Genomic DNA, 21,420 nt, shown 5'->3' on the forward strand with positions numbered 1-21,420 from the left:
AGCTTAAAGTGGTCGAATTGAGTCGTAAAGTGTAAACTAAACAATCACTTTTTCATTTAAATTACAATTTAAGCACAAAGTGGTTGTGCGATTACAGTGACATATTATGACTTACGTGATAATCACTTTGATGTTCATGGTACCAACGTGTGATTGGTACCAACGAATTTATCTGACAAATAATGAATAAATACATTTTCTAGATATATAAGTGTCTTTTATAAAGTTTCACAAATAGCGGAAATGATATTTGAACTGTTGTTTTTTGCAGTAAACTTTATGACTCACATACACCGCTAAACACACAGAGGTGTTCACTTTCACTAATATTAAAAACGTAAATATTGATTGATTTTTTGCTCAAAAAAGATTTTTTTGTTCCTTCACAAAACTTTGTATTATATATTTGCACTTCATGCACATTAGTGTATTTTGGTGTAGGTACATAATGTCTTGAGCGTTCCCTATCGTGATTTTGAAAACAATGTATATTGGTTGGTTGATTGGTTGAAAAATTAAAGTAAAATGGTAACATACATTATACTAAATTAATATGAAATTTATAACTTTTTACTATGATATTTTATTTCACGCCATTAACTAGGCAAAATAAATAGCCGTCATTCTAATACAAACGAGACTTTGGCCAGAGCTGAGGTACCTATTTATTTGGTGTAAGGTAGGCCTATATCAAAAAAATCATAAAAACATATATGTAATTAAATCCGAGAACATCAAAGATATGAGAGACTGAGATATGTACAGTAAAAGTATCGTGATATTAAAAAAAAACCTCGTACAGCCCTTGCTACAGATAAAATGGACAAAATAGTAGATTTTATTTGAAAATATTTTTTGAATTGAAGTGTTTCTTGAATATTTATGTTATAAATACGTGATCCAAGACGTTTTATACCAACACGGTGTAGCAACCTACAAGTTGTTGACTAACGCATTTGGAATTATAATGGGAGACGTCAATACAACATAATAATCATGTTTCTGTTTATATTTTACACGTTACTCAAAACAGCGGGTATACACAGTGTTACTGCTTATTCAACCTAGGCTTTTGTTTTAACGATAAATTATCATTTCCTTGAAGTATATATGCCCTTCTCGGTTGCATTTTTACTTGGACTGCATTTTAATTAGCATTTATAACAAAACCCTAATGCTTGTTTTAGACTTGATCTCAACGGAAACATTCTATTCCAATCGAATTGTTTTGTTAGTAATTTTTTAATGTAATTTTAGTAAGGTTGTTATTTAATTCATAATAAAGTTTTCCATTTCGTTCAATCAAGTTTTTAAACATTATCGCACTCATAGAAAGTATCGAAAGTGTGTCGTAAGCGTTAAAATTATTGCATCAAATTATAAAACGGATTTGAAGTGACAAAGTAAACGTGAAGTTTGAATTCGATATAATTTTGCAGTTCAGTAAAGATGACGGATTTCACAAAATGCAATAAAATGTTGGCGCACTTTCACCTGGCCCCTACCTTTGCTGCTGAGTGTTACGTAATTTCGTGCAAAAGGTTCTTTAGTACGCCAACACTTCATTAACTCCGCTTCGCTAAGGACAAAAGGTTTTCTGTTTTTATTGCGGGTGTCGCAATAACTTAGGCATATTTTCTTGTTTAGGTATCGCATTTTCTGTGATTGATGTTTCGTTAGCGCGGTGAGAATATTGCTGTCCCACTTTGCTCGCGTCTTTCATGCCGTTTGTTTTAAAACATACAAATAGAAAAGCACAAAAAGCGTACATTCCTAGTTATTTATGAGTGATAATAGTTTGTTCGGCTATTAATAAGAAGATTAAATGATCCCGTCAATTCAATCGTCTGTCCATTTTAAGAGTTCCCACATTTATCTATCTAGCTTCCCCCCAAATCTTACCTACTACGACGGCTACGACTATTGAACATTCCAATCAAGATTTCTCCTCGTGTTTCACGATGGGTGGTGCTATTCGCATTAAGGTACATGGGCTTCAGGTGCCGCTTAATACTAAGCTCGTTTGCTTAACAAAAAAAGGTAATAGTTTTTGCTCAAAAGGGTGGATTTGCTCATGGCTCTGCTGTTAAGTGGTTTCCGGAGTCTATAGACAACAAAAACTTAAATGCTGTCATCCACCTTAAGACATCAGTTCTAAGTCTCCGTTTTATAGTACAACGGTTGCCTCGCCCTAAGCCGAATTACTTTACTGTTTCACGGCAAAAATACGCAGGGTGGTGGTACCTATTCGTGCGAGCTCACAATCGCCCTGCCACCAATACCACCAAGTTAGAAAGTTACTTGAAAATTAATTTTATACTAAGAAACAAGTAACTGCTTAAGATTAATTTTATGTATCTACCCCCTTTTTGCAATTGGTCGCATAAAGTTCATTGACTACAGCTTTATGCAACCGAACAGTAAAAGTATTGCTAACACGCCACGACAGTTTGTTTGCAATTCGAGGTTCGTAACGTAATCATTGAACGTTACCCAGTTACTGATTAATAAATTTACATTCTTTTGTATCGTGCAATTTTCCTGAATATACCTACTACTGTCCGAATCCTCGCAGGTTGAAAAAGCTGTTATAATACCTAAATTATCGCTAAAATTTATTTAAGCTAAAACGTGCCTGGATTTTTTTTTGCTCAAATAGCTCAAAGCATCTAATAGTCTGTTAAAATTGTGAGTTCTCACTTGCCTCAGAATAACTATAGTCCCACTCTTGAGGTGATTCAAATAGAACATCGTTCGGGCTCTTAATACGTCCTGTGCTATCAGCAATACTCAAGGGGCAGTGAAGATGGAGAAGTAGGGGCACTTAGCAAAAAGGGAAATGAAATGTTCCTTTTGTAATTCACTAATTGTTGATGAAAACAACTACAGATTATTTGATGTTATTACATAACATACACTTTCAAAAGCGAATTTCAATTGTTCACAGACCTCTGATTAAAACTCTGATAGTAAATAATTAAATTTAAAGGTAATTGGAGATTCTTATTGTATTAAACAGTTTGTTAGAATAGTTCACTTTTCATAAACAAAAACTTTCCAAAACAGCGATGTTATTTTTAAAAAGCGGTTTCTTGAAATCACTGAATGTCGATCGAAATTCCACCATGATCACTAACGCTTCAAGATCAAGATGTATTACATTTTCTCTTTTGTATTTTTATTTTATTTTTATTAAATTTCGAATAAAATAACCATTTACAAAAATAGCGTTGATAGTCCTAATCTCATCAACAGAACATCATCAACAAAAAATCGGTTGGTTAACAGAGACGACTATATTACTATGCTGTTTTTTCCTATATATAAATAAATATGCGTATATGTATATGTATATGTGCCAACTTCATATTAATACTTAGTAAACAACACTTTTTTTTCCAAAATTTAGGCTTATCGGCACAGGGTGTCAACTTCGGTCCAGATCGCGAAGATTGCAGCACTAACAGTGGTCGCTTCCTCCTTCATCTTGGGAACCTTTATATTGGCTTCGAGTTGGGTAGCAGCTCGTTCATCATGCCATCAGCTAGAGCAGCTGGATGCAATGCTCGACAAAGAACTCGCTTTGGAAGGCAGAGCCTACGGAAATGATGCCCTGGTAGCGGTGAGTTTTATTTCAAATCATTTTCCTTAAGAGCTTTTAACGTAACTAAATTTTTTTTTTAAAAAAAACCTAAGAATTTATTTTCATGATATTTCGAAATCGGGTTAGTGGTGTGATTGTTATAGCTAAAAAGAGAACTGACGGCTCTTAATGTGAATTTTATTAAATTTTTTCTTTATTCTGTATTCTTTTATTGTACACACAGTTAATATTACAGTAATTGCGTAAGATATAAAAAATGGCGAGGTTAACTCAACAATTGAGTTTTCTACCAGCTAACCGTTCTTAACGAAGGAAAGCTTTAAATGAGTGGGTAGAAGAATACAATGTTAATAAAAAAAAAAAACACTAATACATAATATATTAGACTACATATATATACATACACACATAAATAACGTAAACATATACATACACGATTTTTAAAATTAAAGATTAAAATTTTAATGATACGTTTACTCAAAGTAACGAAATATTTAAATTCGTTACACAAACGTGTGTTTGTTCGAGCAGTTTCTATTCGAAAACATTGTCACGTTACGTTTGAACGATAACTATTATATTTGCTTGTTATTATGTAATTTTCGTAAATACGTGTCTCGTTTCCGCATATGTGAAGAATAAGCGTCTTTGTTATTAACTAAGAAACATGTTTCACGTTATTGATCTTTTGACAGTTTCTACCTGACAGGTTATTTGATGGATTTTATTGAATTACTGAATTAGTGTTCGCGCAGTGATCGAAAATTTACCATTTTTTAAGACCTCTAGATTTAGATGCATTTGATGTATAAAATTGCTCTTTGTTTGATAGTGGCATTTCAAAAAAAGTAGCTGTTTCTAAATAAACATTGACGTAGCTAAGGCACTAAAAGCTTGTCAATAGCTAAACAAAAAGGAAGCCGTTTAATAAACAGAAGAGAAAATGATACTTAACTGTATTTCTGTATTGTCTATTCTTTTATGTAAAAGAAAAAAATTAAACACCCTTCGAACATATTTGGCGTGAAACTTATTTTATTCAGACAAATAGTAAGTAACATTTAACTTAGATCGATTTTATCTCTGAGGGAATGTTGTTTAGACAGTCGTGTGTGTAGTCTTAGAGCGTCAGAGTGGAACATTGAGGACGCGCCATGTCGCAGCGACTAGTTTACCTTGGAACTGAGTTTAAAACTAACTAACGTATTGCCATGATTCTAATCTTGAATAATAACAGAGGTCCTAAAAATATTTATTATAACGTGGTAGTAGTTTTAAAGACAGAACAATTAAATTTAATAGTTTTAAAGCACGAAATTCAAAACGCTAAATCACGCAAAAGCTGTATTCTGTCAAGACAAACACAACGCAATCTATTTCAACTAGAAAGTCTTTTGCAAGTAGGTAAATATTAGTCAGGTAATACTGCAACCTCTTATGGAATACGCGGTGTTTGCTGAGCCATAAGTCATAGGTCATAGACGTGAGGATTATCAAGATCGTTTGTGAGTATCGTGATTATAATAAATCACAGATGGCCATAATCAACGATTATGCGTCTGTAGCGAAAGTGGCCGCCGGCGTTTGAGGCCGTTGAACCCGGAGGATACATCTTTCTGCAACACAAAGAACGCTTCGTGTGAATTTCGAATGTTATATTATTAGTTATAAGTCGACGTTTTCATAGGTCATCCGTAGCGCGGCAAACTTCTCAGTCTAGCGGATAAACGATAATAGAATTTTAATGTATAAACATGCAGTTAACGTATACCGTATAAGGTATGCTTGCATCGCGTTGGCTATAGAATTTAAATTTCAAAGTAAAATATTAACTTTTTAAATATTATAGATGGCAGGCCCGCCTTGTGTAAAGCTACTGTTGCGTGGACATTATAGCGTGAGTGCTGCCTATCTACCTTGAGTGATGAAGTCCACGTCTCATTTAAATTATCAAAATCTAAAAATCTCTAACAGTTCAAACATGAACTTATTGTTTCTGGCTTACAATATACCCTACGATCAGTAATTACAAAAACTTAGAAATTTTAAGAATTCATATTTAATATACGAAGTTATACCTTTGTCGTGGAAATATTTAAATTCCTGTTAGCTATGTATTTATTAAGAAAAATTGTATTCGTCTTTATTCTGACATCGACTGATTATCCTAAATGTATTTGTAATTATTGTCGAACAAGAAAACACATTGTGAGTCATAGAGGGATATGCCGCAACGCCATATTGGTAGGTATGTTATCTTCCCAAAATGAAATTCTATTTTGTTCGATGTTACTGTTATCCATTTAGGTTTTAGCTCAAAGAATACTTATTGTTTTCTTTTTCAAAGCAGTGCTTTCTTTTCCTTTGTATTTAATGGTGCTTAGCACACTTCTAATGTTGTTTGCAATTCCAACTTGTTACGTGAGAAGGAATTTTAATGTGGGACCGTACTGAGACGACAATATGCCTCAACTGCTTTTATATTTATATAAATATATTTTAAGAATTTCATAGCAGTGTTTATTCATGGTAGAAATCTGTAAATTTGTTTTTAATTTATAGTATAAGTACTTGTCTCTAACTTCTAAGCATTTGCTGTCTTTAAACTTAAAGTTATTATTATTAGCGGCACTGAAAGCGAAGTATCGGATCGGATATCCCTGGCTTTATCTTTTCCAATTATATTATAATGAGTTCTAATTTATGCGACCGTTCTAGGCTAAGATTTCAGGGAAATCGTTTATTTACAAAATACAATCTAGAGTTTGACACAAGACCCAGGAAAACCAGAAAATAATACACATAACTTTTTACAACAGTGTTTCTTTTTTATAGTGGATCCGATTTTTTTCTGATGTTCAGCATTGTGACTGTGATTTTATTGCTTAACGTGGCGTATCTGTTTATGTTATTATTTTATTAAAACACATTATATAGTTAGCCTCGGAACGTTTGTAATATTAAATGTTAATAATTCATTTATTGACGCAGATAGTGAGACGAGCTCAGGGTCTATCCAATGCTAAGAGTTATTTTTTTTTAATTTTTATTGCTTAGATGGGTGGACGAGCACACAGCCCACCTGGTGTTAAGTGGTTACTGGAGCCCATAGACATCTACAACGTAAATGCGCCACCCACCTTGAGATATAAGTTCCAAGATCTTAGTATAGTTATAACGGCTGCCCCACCCTTCAAACCGAAACGCACTACTGCTTCACGGCAGAAATAGGTAGGGTGGTGGTACCTACCCGCGCGGACTCACAATTGGTCCTACCACCAGTAAAAACCTTATGTGTCCTTAGTGAACGCCTGCCTCAAATTGTATTAATAGAAAAACCACTAGTCTTGCTTCAGATCAGACTACATAACCGCATGAAATAGGCAAGGTTTAACGGTGGCATCTGACCAATAGTGTTAATTCAGATGGTCTTCTACGTGTAACTACGAGCGTATATGTATATTAAATTTATTAGATGATTTTGATCAAGAAAAACATGAAGTAGAGTTATTTGCAATAATATGACCTTTATGATCAATACAATGGCCATATGATAAACTAGAGACAACTCAGAATGATTTCAATCACGACTGTGTAGTACGACAAATTTTTGTATTTTGTATTTCATTGCTAAGAATGTCTTAAGAAAAAAAAAACTTATTTCCAAACCCTGAATCCTTTTGGATTGCCAACTGTTAAAATATAAAGTTATAATAATCAATGTTATAATGCGTAATGCGTAATACATATAAGAGTGTATCGGTAATGTTTTCGGCAACATTGAGTTGGAATGTATAAACATTGAAGGCGCTCAGTCCTTGAGTCGCGAGCCGTGACCGATTGTATTGAAAATTAACACGTTCATAGCCTGTTTATTACTTCATTCATTGCTCTTACAATGAAAACTTTGAAAAATGGAAACGGTTTAATTGTTTCGTAACAATTCGTAATTGGTACGATTTGTGGTCCTACCATAGAAGGTCAAATTTGTTTTTCACATATGGCCATCCGTAATATGTTTAACTAAATAACATGATATGTAATTAAGTAATGTTTGGGGTATATTTTCATGGAAATCTGTCACTGTTGTCATATCGGTGTACTGTACAACAATGTTTGAAGAATTATCTCTTAGTTTACGTCGTATTTAACATAGGCATACATTTTTATAAGAAATTTACAATACAAACAAATTACGGAACAGCCTATATATTTATAATAATAAACGTCTGCACTCTTAATATTATACACATGGAAGTAATATGCTTACTCTAAGATTATAAATATTACTCAGGGATAATGTAGCATTTTAGTGATAACTGAATTTTTGAAATTGGTCCAGTAGTTTTTGAGTTCATTCGTTACAAACATACAAAAATATAAATCTTTCCCCTTTACAATATTAGTATAGATTACAACTAATTATAACTTTCTAGTTAGTAGTTGTCAGAACATCTAAACAGTTCCAGTCTTAAAGCAAAAAATTTACGTCTTATGTTACTTCGAATTCTTTCAATTTGGAATTCCCTACTTTTTAGAAAAACTCTATTTGTTGTTGCGAGTACATTCTTTTTGTCTATGTGTGCGTGTCAGCGAGAATAATTACATGGCGCTCACTTACACATCGATTCGTTTTATGTTACAATTTTGAACGTATTTTTGTACGAAACTATCTCTCTAAGATTATATACTTGAATTATAACGAGTTAAAGTTATCATGTTTTACTTTCGTAGAATAATGGTATTTTAAAAACATTCAGATCATTTTATGTTCTACAAAATTCCTCAGAATTATATAGAATTAAGTTTGCGTAACAATATTGTGGGTTTATTTAATTATCAATTCGAAGACCGAACTTAAATTTGCGAAACGCGTTCTTGAATAAAATATACATACATATTTCTTATCAGTAACGTATTTCTCAATAAAAATTCTATTTTGCAAATTAGTTTTCTAACACAATCTACATTGTTACATTAACTCAAATTAATTACCATAATGTATTTACTGCGTGATGTTGACGTTTGCTGTTTGAATTGAAATGAATATAATTATAACGTTTTGTATGTCATGACTACATAGCTTATAAAAAAGAAAAGAAAATCTAAGTACTCATGTTCAACCCCATATCAGTTTCCAACTTTACCCTATCATGTGCGTACTAGAGACACGATCTGGGAGCTATCCTGTAGCCGGTCTGCGGACTGTTGAGGTTAATTCTGACCCAAGACGCCTCACTTAATTCTAATGGTGACTACCTACATATATTTAAAATACAAAGTGAAGAACACAAGTAAAAGTATTGCAGAGGACAAGCATAGAAACAGCATATTTGGTGAGAATTAAAATTTCCTTTTAAACACTAAGAAGTGAATCAATAACTGTTGAACACTAATTGGCAGTCAGTTTTTTATTTGCTTTATTTTATAATTTCTTTTATTCCATTTCACGGTGAACTGAATTAAACTAGTGTTAATGTTATTAGTATTTAATTTATGTTTTAGTAATAAACTGTGAATATTGTGATAAAAAAAATGAATTGCTGTTCGTTAGTCTCGCTAAAATTCGAGAACGGCTGGACCGATTTGGCTAAGTTTGGTCTTGAATTATTTGTGGAATTCCACAGAAGGCTTAAAATGTAGATAAATATGAAAATGCTCAAAATTAAATAAAAATAACAATTTTATTTTTACTTTGATGTGTCCCCCGTCGGACGTATTCCTTTTGTTTGTTTTAAGTTTATTTTATACAAAAGTTTAGGTTTTTTATTTATCGATTGAGGCACTACGAATTCTGCCGGGTCAGCTAGTCGGCGATAAATATTTCCATGGAAAGTTTAGGTGTACAAAATAATGTTGGCGTGTATGACCACGTTTAGTATTGAGCGGAAACAAACGATTTTCCGCACAAGAGAGCTCCACGCTGATCTCTATGCTTCCGTCGCGTCGTCCCACTGGCGCTGTCATGTGATAACATCTTACTACATATATTACACTAATTATGATTCTTCATGCATCGGTGGTCGCTAATTTTTAAACGAGAATATCTGTTTACCTGTGTGTATCTAAACATGTGTATGTAGAATGCAATAATTTTAGGTGAATATGTATTATGAAGGTCGCATGTGGAGTATATTATTTCATTGTTACAAAAAAGATAACAATTACGAGTTTTTATTTTTACTTTGGTAGTCAGTTTTTATTATTGTTATTAAACACTTCGTGAATAATACAACCTAATGCTCAGGTTAAGAGTTTATACCAGAATTAAATGCAGAATAGAAATTTGTGTGAGTACTTTCTTATAAATCAAGCGAGAATATATATGTAGTCGCTTTTGCGTTAAGTTACTGATAATTAAATTGCAATGGTACATCATCAATCATACAACTAATTATTCAGTAAAATCTAATTCAATCTCAGTGTATTCGTAGATTTCAATTTGTAGTTGTTAATCTTAACAGAACACTCGGGTTTCTTGTGAATATCTAGTCGAATATCTATAATAATTAGTCTGTAAACAAGTATATAACCTTCACTAATTAGCGCTGTTGAGGGAATCTTATTACAAAGTTCATTGTATATATTACGACACTCAATATTAAAAATTACATTTTTTTATTCTTAACGAAATGTTTAAAAATACTAATTTAAAATTTCAGAGCATAAAAAATCTAGTATTTTTAATTTGTGTGTGTAGCTGTCATAAATTGATTACAATTAACATAGTACTACGCTAACTAAGTATAAAATATTTATATAAATTAACAATGTACATATAGCCTCAGCACGGCAATGTATTGGAATCTACTCAACAAGCCACTAAAATTTATGGGTCCAAAGTAAACGGAATACATTACAAAACTAAACAGATATATTTATTAAGAAATATAATATTTAAACGCCCGGAAATACGGAACGCTAAGGAAGTTGGACGCCCACGTTTTCTCAAAAGCGTTGATCCCACGCGTCAGCTCATTTTTAATTGTGATACATTGCGTGTACTGTGGAAGACATGGAATACACATAATATTATAAAACTACGAGAGTGATATTTTTAGTTTTATCATTTTAGGATTCACCAACATTAATGAAACGGCTATAACATTCTGTATTTATTGTATGTTTCTGTTTTACTTCACAGTTTTGTCATCTGATGTTAAGATGTTTAGCATTAGATATTATGTAAATTTGGTGAACACTATTAAAGATAGGAAGGTCGTTTTTCGAGAAGATGACCTCGTCTAAAGGTACCAGTTTTTTATTTTTTTTATTGCTTAGATGGGCGGACGAGCTCACAGCCCACCTGGTGTTAAGTGGTTACTGGAGCCCATAGATATCTATAACGTAAATGCGCCACACACCTTGAGATATAAGTTCTAAAATCTCAGTATAGTTACAACGGTTGCCCACCCTTCAAACAGAAACACAGTACTGCTTTACGGCAGAGATAGGCAGGGTGGTGGTACCTACCCTTACGGACTCACAAGAGGTCCTACCACCAGTAATTATAATACCACCAGTAATAGATTAAGCTGACAAATTCTCAAGATATACTTACTTGTGTTAGGGTGTCTTGTAAGTCCGCACGGATAGGTACCACCACTCTGCATATTTCTGCCGTGAAGCAGTAATGCGCTTGGGCCTAAAGGGTTGAGCAGCCGTTGTGCTCTAAAACTGAGACTTGGAAGGTCGTAAGGTCGGTGGCGGCATTTACTTTGTTTGTTGAAGTCGATGGGCTTCGGTAACAATTTGAAACCGGGTGAGCCGTGAGCTCGTCCCATCTAAGCAATACATAAATAAATAAAAAAGATGAAAATCCGATTATGGCCCATACATTTTTACTTTTACACGAAGTCTACGGTTGATTTCATTTTTTATTTGAAATGAATGTCGACCAAACTATTGCCACTTAAATTTACACATTTCATTGCATTGGAGTCATAAATCTAGAGTAGCTTCGTTCGTTAAAATATTGTTTATTTTATTACTATTTTGTACCAAATTTACTCCATGTTTTGTAATTGCCGGCTTTCATTATTCAAACTGCAACTTTCTCGTAATAACATGGAATTTATTTATATGTACCGTCTAGTAATAACTCTGTATCTGATCGTAAGCGTGAATGTAATTTAATATCTTTAAAGGCGTGTTAAATTTTATCCATATTAGTTTTCGTTTGGAATTCAATAATTTCTAATGCGATTTCACAGGCTTGCAATGGAATATAATTAAAGTTAGATTACTGAGTTTTATGGGTATTTTCACAACGTTTTAGCTTAAATTCTATTAGATAAATAGAATATAACAAATAATAAGCTGTTTAAACGGTAACACCATGCTTTATACCCAGCAAAGCCAAAAGTATAGGTTGAGGTATTAACAATTATATCCGTTATCTTTCGGTCGTAATAAAAGAAGTATTCAGTAGGTACGTTTGGCAATCATGCACACAATGCATGCGACCACAATTCGATTTCGTGTGAAATAAGTATTTACTTCAAAACTAGTGCGCAAGATAATATTGTAACAAACATGCAATTTTAGTTTAGGCATTCACATGTAATTTGCCCATAGATGATTGCTTCTTGTGTTTGAGGTATAATTTCCCCGTTATCACGCAACGTTCCACGTAGAAGGTAAGAACGATTGTTAAAATGTTTAAAATGTTTCGTAAATCCAGTAAAAGTGCCGTGGGCGTAGTGCACAAAGCGACAATGATTTGCTACGTAATCGTCGTTTTCTATCAGTTGCGGTCGCAAGTATTTCGCGCTCCGCTGCCTTCAGATAGTTGACAGCGTAACATACATTTGCCGTGTTCATTATTGCGCCTAAAAGACCATATTTAGTTTTGGCGATTGCTGTTCTTTCTCGTACACATGGAATTAACTAAAGCTATCTTCGAGGTGAAGTGTAGTCACGGCTCTGAAGGTCTTTGGAAGTCATCGTAACCTAAAGGATAAGGCACGGTGTACTCGTCTCAAGTGTTGCTAATTTAATTTTATGTAAGCACGCATATACTGACTACTTACTTAGCTTACTTGTGGTAGGACCTCTTGTGAGTCCGCACGGGTAGGTACCACCCCTTGCCTATTTCTGCCGTGAAGCAGTAATGCCTTTCCGTTTGAAGGGTGGGGCAGCCGTTGTAACTAAGTATACTGAGACCTTAGAAGTCATGTCTCAAGGGGGATGTCGGCATTTACGTTGTAGATGTCTATGGGCTCCGGTAACCACTAAACACCAGGTGGGCCGTGAACTCGCCCATCCATTTAAGCAATAATTAAAAAAAAGCTTACGTTATAAAATTTAGACTTAAATCTTATATTTAAAGATCGGTGCCGCTATTTAGATTCTTTGTGGGTTTTGATAACCATTTAACACGAGCTGAACGGTATGCTAGTCCATTTATCAACTCCAAAAGAAGTAACTGGATTACTTTAATCAGCCCTAAATAACGCAAGCGATAAAGGAGAAACCATTTTGTTGTTCTTGAAATTCTACTGATTTTTTGTGATTGACTTGAGCATGACGTTTCCCAGATTAGTTTCTTTTTGTTTTTAATAAACCTTGGAATGATAATATAATTTTGCGAAGATATGACTGATTAGTCAAAGGGCCTGTTTTAAGTTCAGCACGGTTGTTGTTCTGCATTTTGAGACTGAAACTCAACTATGCTTGTAAAACTGATGTTAAAACGGAGCCCATGATTATTATACTTTAGAAATAGGCGTGGTCTCTATACCGTTTGGGCTTACATTATATCACACACTCAAATATTCTAGATACGAATATGGAAATGCCAAATACCAGAGAATCTTACTTAGGTCGTTCCTTATATCTTTATAAATGTTGTAAAAGGTAAAAACCTTTGGGTCTGCGGAGGGACTTCGGTTCCCTCTGTATTTTGTACCGCATGTTCCATGGGGAGTGCTCTGAGGAATTTTTTGAGATGATCCCCTCATCTCCTTTTTATCATCGCACCTCCCGCCATCGGAGCAGAGTTCTTCCATATTATCTGGAATCGCTGCGTTCTTCGACAGTGCGTTTCCAGAGGTCTTTTTTGCCACGTACCATCCGGCTATGGAATGAGCTCCCCTCCATGGTGTTTCCCGAGTCCTATGACATGTCCTTTTTTAAAAGAGACTTATGGAGAATATTAAGCTGTAGGCAGCGGCTTGGCTCTGCCCTTGGCATTGCTGAAGTCCATGGGCGACGGTAACCACTCACTATCAGGTGGGCCGTATGCTCGTTCGTCTACCTACAAGGGCAATAAAAAAAAATTCTGATTGTAGTCGAATAAAATAATTATCGGAAGAAACATCGTCGGCACTTACTAATTAAAACTATTGTGGAGGACACGTTACTGTAACAATGGCTTTAATCAGCGCTTCCAACGTCAGTCCGTCGCTGTACCGGTAACCTTGCACTTTTTATAATGAACGACGTGTCTTTTTTTAGTTTGTATGATTGTCGTTTAATGTCCGTGATTATCGAATGAGAACAAGGCATTAGCCACGAACAATGACAAACTTTAGCGTCCGCGTAGGCAACTAGAAGGTACTAAGATAAATACAGCCTTCGTTACACACGACTGTATGTATATATATACCTACATGCATTACGTAAGAGACTGACTCCAAGCAAAGGCATCCGCCATTTTGCGATGAGCACTTTGATGGTTCTACACTAAAGTGAACGGCGCGGCGTCACGGCGTCGTAGTCCAAATGGAGATCGACGTTTGCTTGTGACTTTTCTAAGGAAATAACATACTTTACTAGACGAATCACTTAGGTAAACACAACGTCTTGGTTGTTTTATAAAACAGAGATATTGAAACAAAAAACTTTGTATACCTCATCAAAATAATACTTTATTGTATCTTTTAAATTCTCGTTATTTATCTTGAACTTCTTTGTTACTCACACGTCGTCAAGCACAGTAATTTGAGCCCACGAATACAAAAAGAAAAAACAAAAACCTACAGAGACAAAATTTTAGCCGAAGAAGTTTATAAAACTTATTTGAAAGTCGTTTAAACAATCTTAGTGATATTATGCCGAAATACTACATTATACATACATTTGAGCCTTTCAACAACTTCAAGGCTGTGACACAGAAGAATCAAAGCCAATAAGATGATTTTAAATGATATTTATTTTATAATGTATTTAATATCAAGATCGTGCTTTGCGTGTTAGTTGTTATAGATGAGCCTTGTGACGAATTTGAAATTTTTAATGGCTAATAAACAACTTGTCAACATTCATATCATATTTTTTTAACTGTATAAACTAGAGAAACGAGTTTGTGCTTATAACAAATTTTTGGCATAAAAATCACTTGATTTACATTTTATTATTACGGATGTTGGAACGATAGATGCATTGCTTTAAATTTTTTTTATTTTTTTATTGCTTAGATGGGTGGACGAGCTCACAGCCCAGCTGGTGTTAAGTGGTTACTGGAGCCCATAGACATCTACAACGTAAATGCGCCACCCAATTTGTGATATAAGTTCTTCTAAGGTCTCAGTATAGTTACTAATTGAGTTATTGTTTACAGGATGAGCCTTTGCCACTAGCAAATGCCCACGCTTTGCATGGAGTACCGCCCATGCTGTCTTCAGTGTTACCTGAGACGAGCCAGCCGTCATCTTCACGACCCAGTCTCTTCAAAGACGACGCACTCAACCATGCCGAGTCCAAAATAAACGAAGACAAATTGCAGGTACTTGTTATAATGTAGTTAAAGCAAGTTTTTTTTATTCTTGACGCAAAAGTTGTGTTATACGCTTGTGGAAATACAATTATTTTCGTGACGAACATAATATATAATTTAAAGCAAAGCTATTAATAATCAACTTTTTCTTTTAACCGTTTTGAAAGCAATAATGAACATATCATTATTATTGTGTTTGACTTCGATCAACAATAGTTGTTTGAGTTATATTTGTGCAAGTGGCGACGTCGGGCAGCTTTCACTCGTCGAACTGGTGCCAGTGACTGCATATGGCACTGCGATATTGCACTACGTGAAAGCAAATTATTTAATTTGCATACAGTCAATAATTTTATTGACAACGATTCAATCAGATTAACTTAAGTCTAATTTAACTGAGTAACGTTGTACGAATATAGTTTAACCCATAGACACAGCCCAGTGAGTTTCTCGCCGGATCTTCTCAGTGGGTCGCGTTTCCTATCCGGTGGTGTAGATTCTGCGAAGCACTGCTCTTGTTAGGGCCAGTGTTAGCAACACTCCGGTTTGAGCCCCGTGAGCTCACCTACACGTCAAGGAGAAGCTGAAATAGCCTCTCAAGGCTATCAGCACAGGTCCGAAAAAAAAAGAGTATAGTGTAAATATAGCCTTCGAATCTAACGGTAAATGCTTCTCAGCGTTTTTATCGAGGTCTGATTTGCATAGTCGTAGGACGATTAAAATTCGTTGATGGATGTATCGAAATACGGACATTATTTACAAACGGGGGGCAGTGGAACAATAGTGCGTGGGCGCATTGTCTCCCGCAGGATGTCCGAATCCATTGTATTGAACAAACAGTACAGAACGAGACAAATAAGAGCTGCATTTGCAGGCCATATAACGCATAAGCTGTAAGCTGGCGATATGCAAATTATAGGCTCTAATATTTTAATGGCCATTGTTTGATTGACGACACGGCCCATCACATCAATCTACAAACGAGGTTTGCGGAGTATATTCCGCGGTAGGCAGCGGCTCAGTTGTACCCCTGGTATCACTGAGGTCCATAAGCAACGGTAGCCGTTCACCACCAGGAGGGCGGTATGCTCGTTTACAAACAAACATGTCAATGTTGACTGTCTTGAGACGAATGAGAATTCTTAATAAAATTTTACTAATAGATATAGTGGAAATACGTAGGGATAATGGTACCGACTTGTGTGGGCATAAACCTCGTTCTCGTCGAACCCGTCGCTTACGACGAAGGGTTTGGCAAGCAAACTAAGCCTCAGACACAGCCCACTGAGTTTCTCGCCGGATCTTCGGAGTGGGTTGCGTTTCCGATCCGGTGACAGATTTTGCGAAGCACTGCTCTTGCTGGGGCTAGTGTTAGCAAATTCGCAAGGTTAGAGCCCCGTTAGCTCACCTACTGGTTCGGTGAATCTAGTATGATTCCTCGTGATCACTAGAGTAGGCAGGAAAAAAAAATTAGCACACAATTCTGCCTACCGCTAGTACTACGAAAATAAGAAGATTAAGATTTAAAACTATAGTATTCATCCACGTCTGTATATGGCTCTTTGATCGTTAAACATAAATAGAAACTGGTTTAGGTTTATTTTGGTCACGAGTCAGTAAAGCTGGATGGTTGCGTAAATATTTTTGTTGATGTCGGTGCCTTCATCTGAGCACTCGTCACACGGGTTACGGCACTCGCGGCACGCAGCTTCGTGCGGTTACCAAACCATCGAGGCCTTTTTGTAAATAATGTTGTAAGATATTGCATTTACTACATACTAAAGCATCATGAATTTTCTATCTAATAAAGAACTGGTTAAATAACCTAATAAAATGTATGAAGATATAATATGTAGAGATGTTGAACACATCCTTAAAACATTAAATGCCATTATTATTGTAATCAATCTTCGTTAAAAACTTTCCATCAATATGTAATTTACCAGGCACTTTTATATTTTTGACGGTAGGTCCCCCTATTGTATGCGTAAGGCTAGGCATCATCATCATAAATGTTTCTGCTCAAGCATTGACTTGACTTAAGACCAGTGAATATATTTAAGTTATACCACAATCTTACACATGCTATATATCCACGATTGTTCGTCTACATGATTGTATAAAGTTTCGTAGATTTTAAAAGGTCGGAAAGAAGTCACCAGAACCATCACTGCGTTTTAGACGCTGATGTAGGGCCACCCTTAGATCCAGTTGCTTAAAACCTTTCGACCGATATTCATTGTAGCAGACTTGAATAAAACCTTAGATGTCGCGGTACCAATCTAATGAAGGTGCTCCGAAATCATAACAAATAATCCGTGGGACATACCTTAAAGTAAGAACTGAAGCGTGATTATCGATTCTCTGGTTGTTCGATGCCCATCCAAATGTGTCAAATGTAGCTTTGGGATATTTCGCTTGAACAGCACTAGCAATAGTCAACGAGCGAGTATTTCTACCGCTTCAGTTGCTTTTGTACTAAACCAGAGCGAGCACGGCACTAATGTGCCCTTCATTTGATCGCCTCATTGGTCATATGGGTATTGATGTGAAACGTTTATTATAAGGTATCTTGTAGATCCGCAGACTACGTAGAAATGGCCCTGAATTACTCCCTATATCTGCCCGCGGCTCGATAGGACAGATTAAGGCCAAAGTGGTAATGCGTTTTCTAACTCGTTCTACTCTATATCAAAGAATTGCTGCAGTTAGTATTTTTCACGCACTCGGCAGTATCGCATTACTTCCAATTTGATGCAGGTCGGTACCAAGTGAAGTTACCATATCCGTAAGATACAATATTTGGGAGGTGAGGGTTCCACGTTTACGATTTTAGCAATCCGTGAGGACCCTGTGAGTCACTTCGTTGTAACTTGGATTTGATTATTCAAAAATTTTCGTGTTGTTTAAGATAATATACAATTTTAATAGAATTTCTGGGGGAAAAAAATGTATATTACAAATTTAATCTAATTTACATACTGGACATCCTTATACAACGTTAAATAACAAAATAAATTGATTCTTTCTTGCGTTTTCAGAAAATTGACGACGATAAGAATGACTCACCAAACTCGAGTGATGAGAGTCCTGAGTCCGACAGTTCTGCTGAAGAGGACGACGAACTTGAAGCGATTAGACCGATGTTCAAATTGCCTATTCAGTTTGACCTTGATGAGTTGGCGGGCGCTTTCTTAGCAAACAACCAAAAGTAAGCGTGTCATCATTAGTAATTACGATATATTTAGGTACACGAGACTGCTGTGTAGCGTCTGCTCAGGAACGATATTATATCTAGTTATATCTCCTTAAATAATACATAGCAGCAGCATATACTCGGAGCAGAGTTCATCCATATTATCTGGAACCGCTGCGTTCATCGACAGTGCGTTTCCAAAGATCTTTTTTGCCACGTACCATCCGGCTTTGGAATGAACTCCCCACCACGGTGTTTTCCGAGCGCTATGACATGTCCTTCTTCAAACGAGGCTTGCGGAGAGTACTTAATGGTAGGCAGCGGCTTGGCTCTGCCCCTGGTATTGCTGACATCCATGAGCGACGGTGACCACTTACCAACAGGTGGGCCGTATGCTCGCCTGCCTACAAAGGCAAAAAAAAAAATCCCAAAACAGTAAAACATGTTTTCCTAAGTAATTAACCATAAGTAGGGAAGTTTTGCTTTACTTCTCGGTTGCTTACCAAATTCGGATTTATGCATTAGTGGAGTTTCAAGTTTATTAAAATATTCATACGAAAAATTATCAATATCTTTGAATTAGTTTAGCAAATTTATAACGGATGTGACCTAGACATTTTAGATTATACATCAGCAGAACAAAGTAAAGGATATATTCACGTTAAAGGAAACAACATAATAAAATGTATGCTCCAAAAATTTGTTTTAAGTAAGTGTTACGTGGAAACATATTAGAAGTCGAACCCAATTTATGGTCTAAGGAAATGACATTCAAACCGTCCATAATTTCGTGAAGATATTAAGTCGGTAATGTTATTTTGTGATGTTTGTTTTACTGATTCGTATATATTTCGTTGTATTCGTCATCGGGAAACATTCTAACTTTTCCCTAAGCCACTTTTGCCGTCCTCGCGGACTTAATTCCTCTGAGAGGTGTACCGACAGCGCTCGGTCCTAAATCCTTATATATAACGGCACAAGGAAGAGAATCGGAGTAACTTACCTAATATTATATTATAACATAAAACCTGTCGAACAATTTTCATCAGCTTTACGTCTCTACAAGCACAATAAATACACTTCAAAGGCAATTTTTTGTGGGTACCCTCTTTTGAAGTGGGTAGACATTAATCACGGTATTGCGAAGCGTTTTGCGGATAAATCATAATCTGCTTAGCGACATACTTGCATGAATGATATATACATTGGTACATAAATAAAACGTAGATCGTGTAAAACGAACAGTTACTTTTTAAACTCATTTTATTCTCAAGCTTTATGAATTTTGTAGTAAATAGTTTTATAAAAAACTATTTCATCTCATGAAGAAAAAAAAAACTCTGTTTATAATTTTAGGAAACGGATACGAAGTACAAAAGAATACATCGAATACGAAGTCGTAATAAATACTTTAATATTTAATTATACAAAAAAAAAGACACGAGAAAGTTCTGTCACCAAGAACGATAAAATTTATCTAAGCCTTGAAATTACTTTACGATTACATTTTAAATTCAATGAGTACGACATATTGAGAGCTAGAGGTATATGACTTTCCTTAAACGATGTTTAAAAACGATCCTTTTCAGTAAGATATGACTAGGGGTCTCCAAATTGCCCATGCCTATGGGCGACTGTAAATGCTCACCATTAGCTGGGCCAATAGCTCTTCGGCCATGAATAACAACAAAAACAAGCATAACGATAAAGAAAGGTTAATTTTAGTACTTAGTTCGTTTTTGTATGTTTGAAGGTTAACTATATTCATATTAGGTATATACATATGTATGTACCGAAGAAATATAAAGAAGGCTATACTTGAATCAATTTTATTTATTATCATAAAAATATATGTATAATACGTATATGGATGAAAAAATATCAACTCTTTATCAATTAAAAGTATTGTTTTAAATTTTAATGTGACTTACTAATGAAAGAAATTAGAATAAATAGCCCATTTACAAATTAAATTTTATTATCTCTCTATAACGGCTTATTATTTAGTCATGTATTTTAGAACGAAAAAAGATATTGACGCGTTTAATGATAAACTTTTTATAATAAAATTTTATATAATTCGATGACTATTCCAATTCAATGATTTTACAAGACGTCGTGGCCTAAAGGATAAGACGTTCGGTGCATTCGTGTTGAGTGATGCACCGGTGTTCGAATCTCAGGCGGATACCAATTATTCAAATGAAATACGTACTCAACAAATGTTCACGATTGACTTTAACGGTGAAGGAATAACATCGTGTAATAAAAATCAAACCCTAAATTATAATTTGCCTAGTCACTAGTGGTAGGACCTCTTGTGAGTCCGCACGGGGAGGTACCACCACCCTGCCTATTTCTGCCGTGAAGCAGTAATGCGTTTCGGTTTGAAGGGTGGGGCAGCCGTTGTAACTATACTGAGACCTTAGAACTTATATCTCAAGGTGGGTGGCACATTTACGTTGTAGATGTCTATAGGCTCCGGTGACCACTTAACACCAGGTGCGCTGTGAGCTCGTCCACCCATCTAAGCAAAAAAAAAAAATTTAATTGTTCCGCGGTTTGTTCGATTCATCGAACTATTTCTTGCCGTAAAGCTTATAGGCATATTTTTTTTACCTTATACTATAATTTTGTGTTTCAGAGGCCGTATGAACTGCGTGGTGGAGCGTCGTAACGACGACCCCATGGAGAGACGTTTTCCCTTCAACATTCTAGGCGCGTTCGCTCCCCGCAGCGCTCATGCCGAACGCGTAGCCATCATCTGCCACGGAGGAGATGAGCCCAGGTGTGTTTTAATTGAATACTTAATTTAAACATAATAACAGAATATTTCGAGATGTCTAAAATTGACAGTAGAATGGCAGATTTTTGTTTGAAATTAAAATACTATTTGCATTT

General features: G+C 35.3%; 1 protein-coding gene across 3 annotated transcripts in view; it reads left to right on the forward strand.

The window, feature by feature from the left end:
• LOC692810 (EN protein binding/engrailed nuclear homeoprotein-regulated protein) overlaps window positions 1-21,420 on the forward strand; it is an 85,628-nt gene that overhangs the window by 2,302 nt on the left and 61,906 nt on the right. For all 3 annotated transcript variants that reach the window (XM_062670839.1, XM_062670838.1, NM_001046657.1), the window contains 4 exon segments: window positions 3,410-3,622; window positions 15,168-15,332; window positions 18,365-18,534; window positions 21,164-21,307. In XM_062670839.1, coding sequence (XP_062526823.1) covers window positions 3,410-3,622; window positions 15,168-15,332; window positions 18,365-18,534; window positions 21,164-21,307 — 692 coding nt within the window.

This window comes from Bombyx mori, chromosome 11, assembly GCF_030269925.1.
Source record: "Bombyx mori chromosome 11, ASM3026992v2".
Taxonomy (NCBI): Eukaryota; Metazoa; Arthropoda; class Insecta; order Lepidoptera; family Bombycidae; genus Bombyx; species Bombyx mori.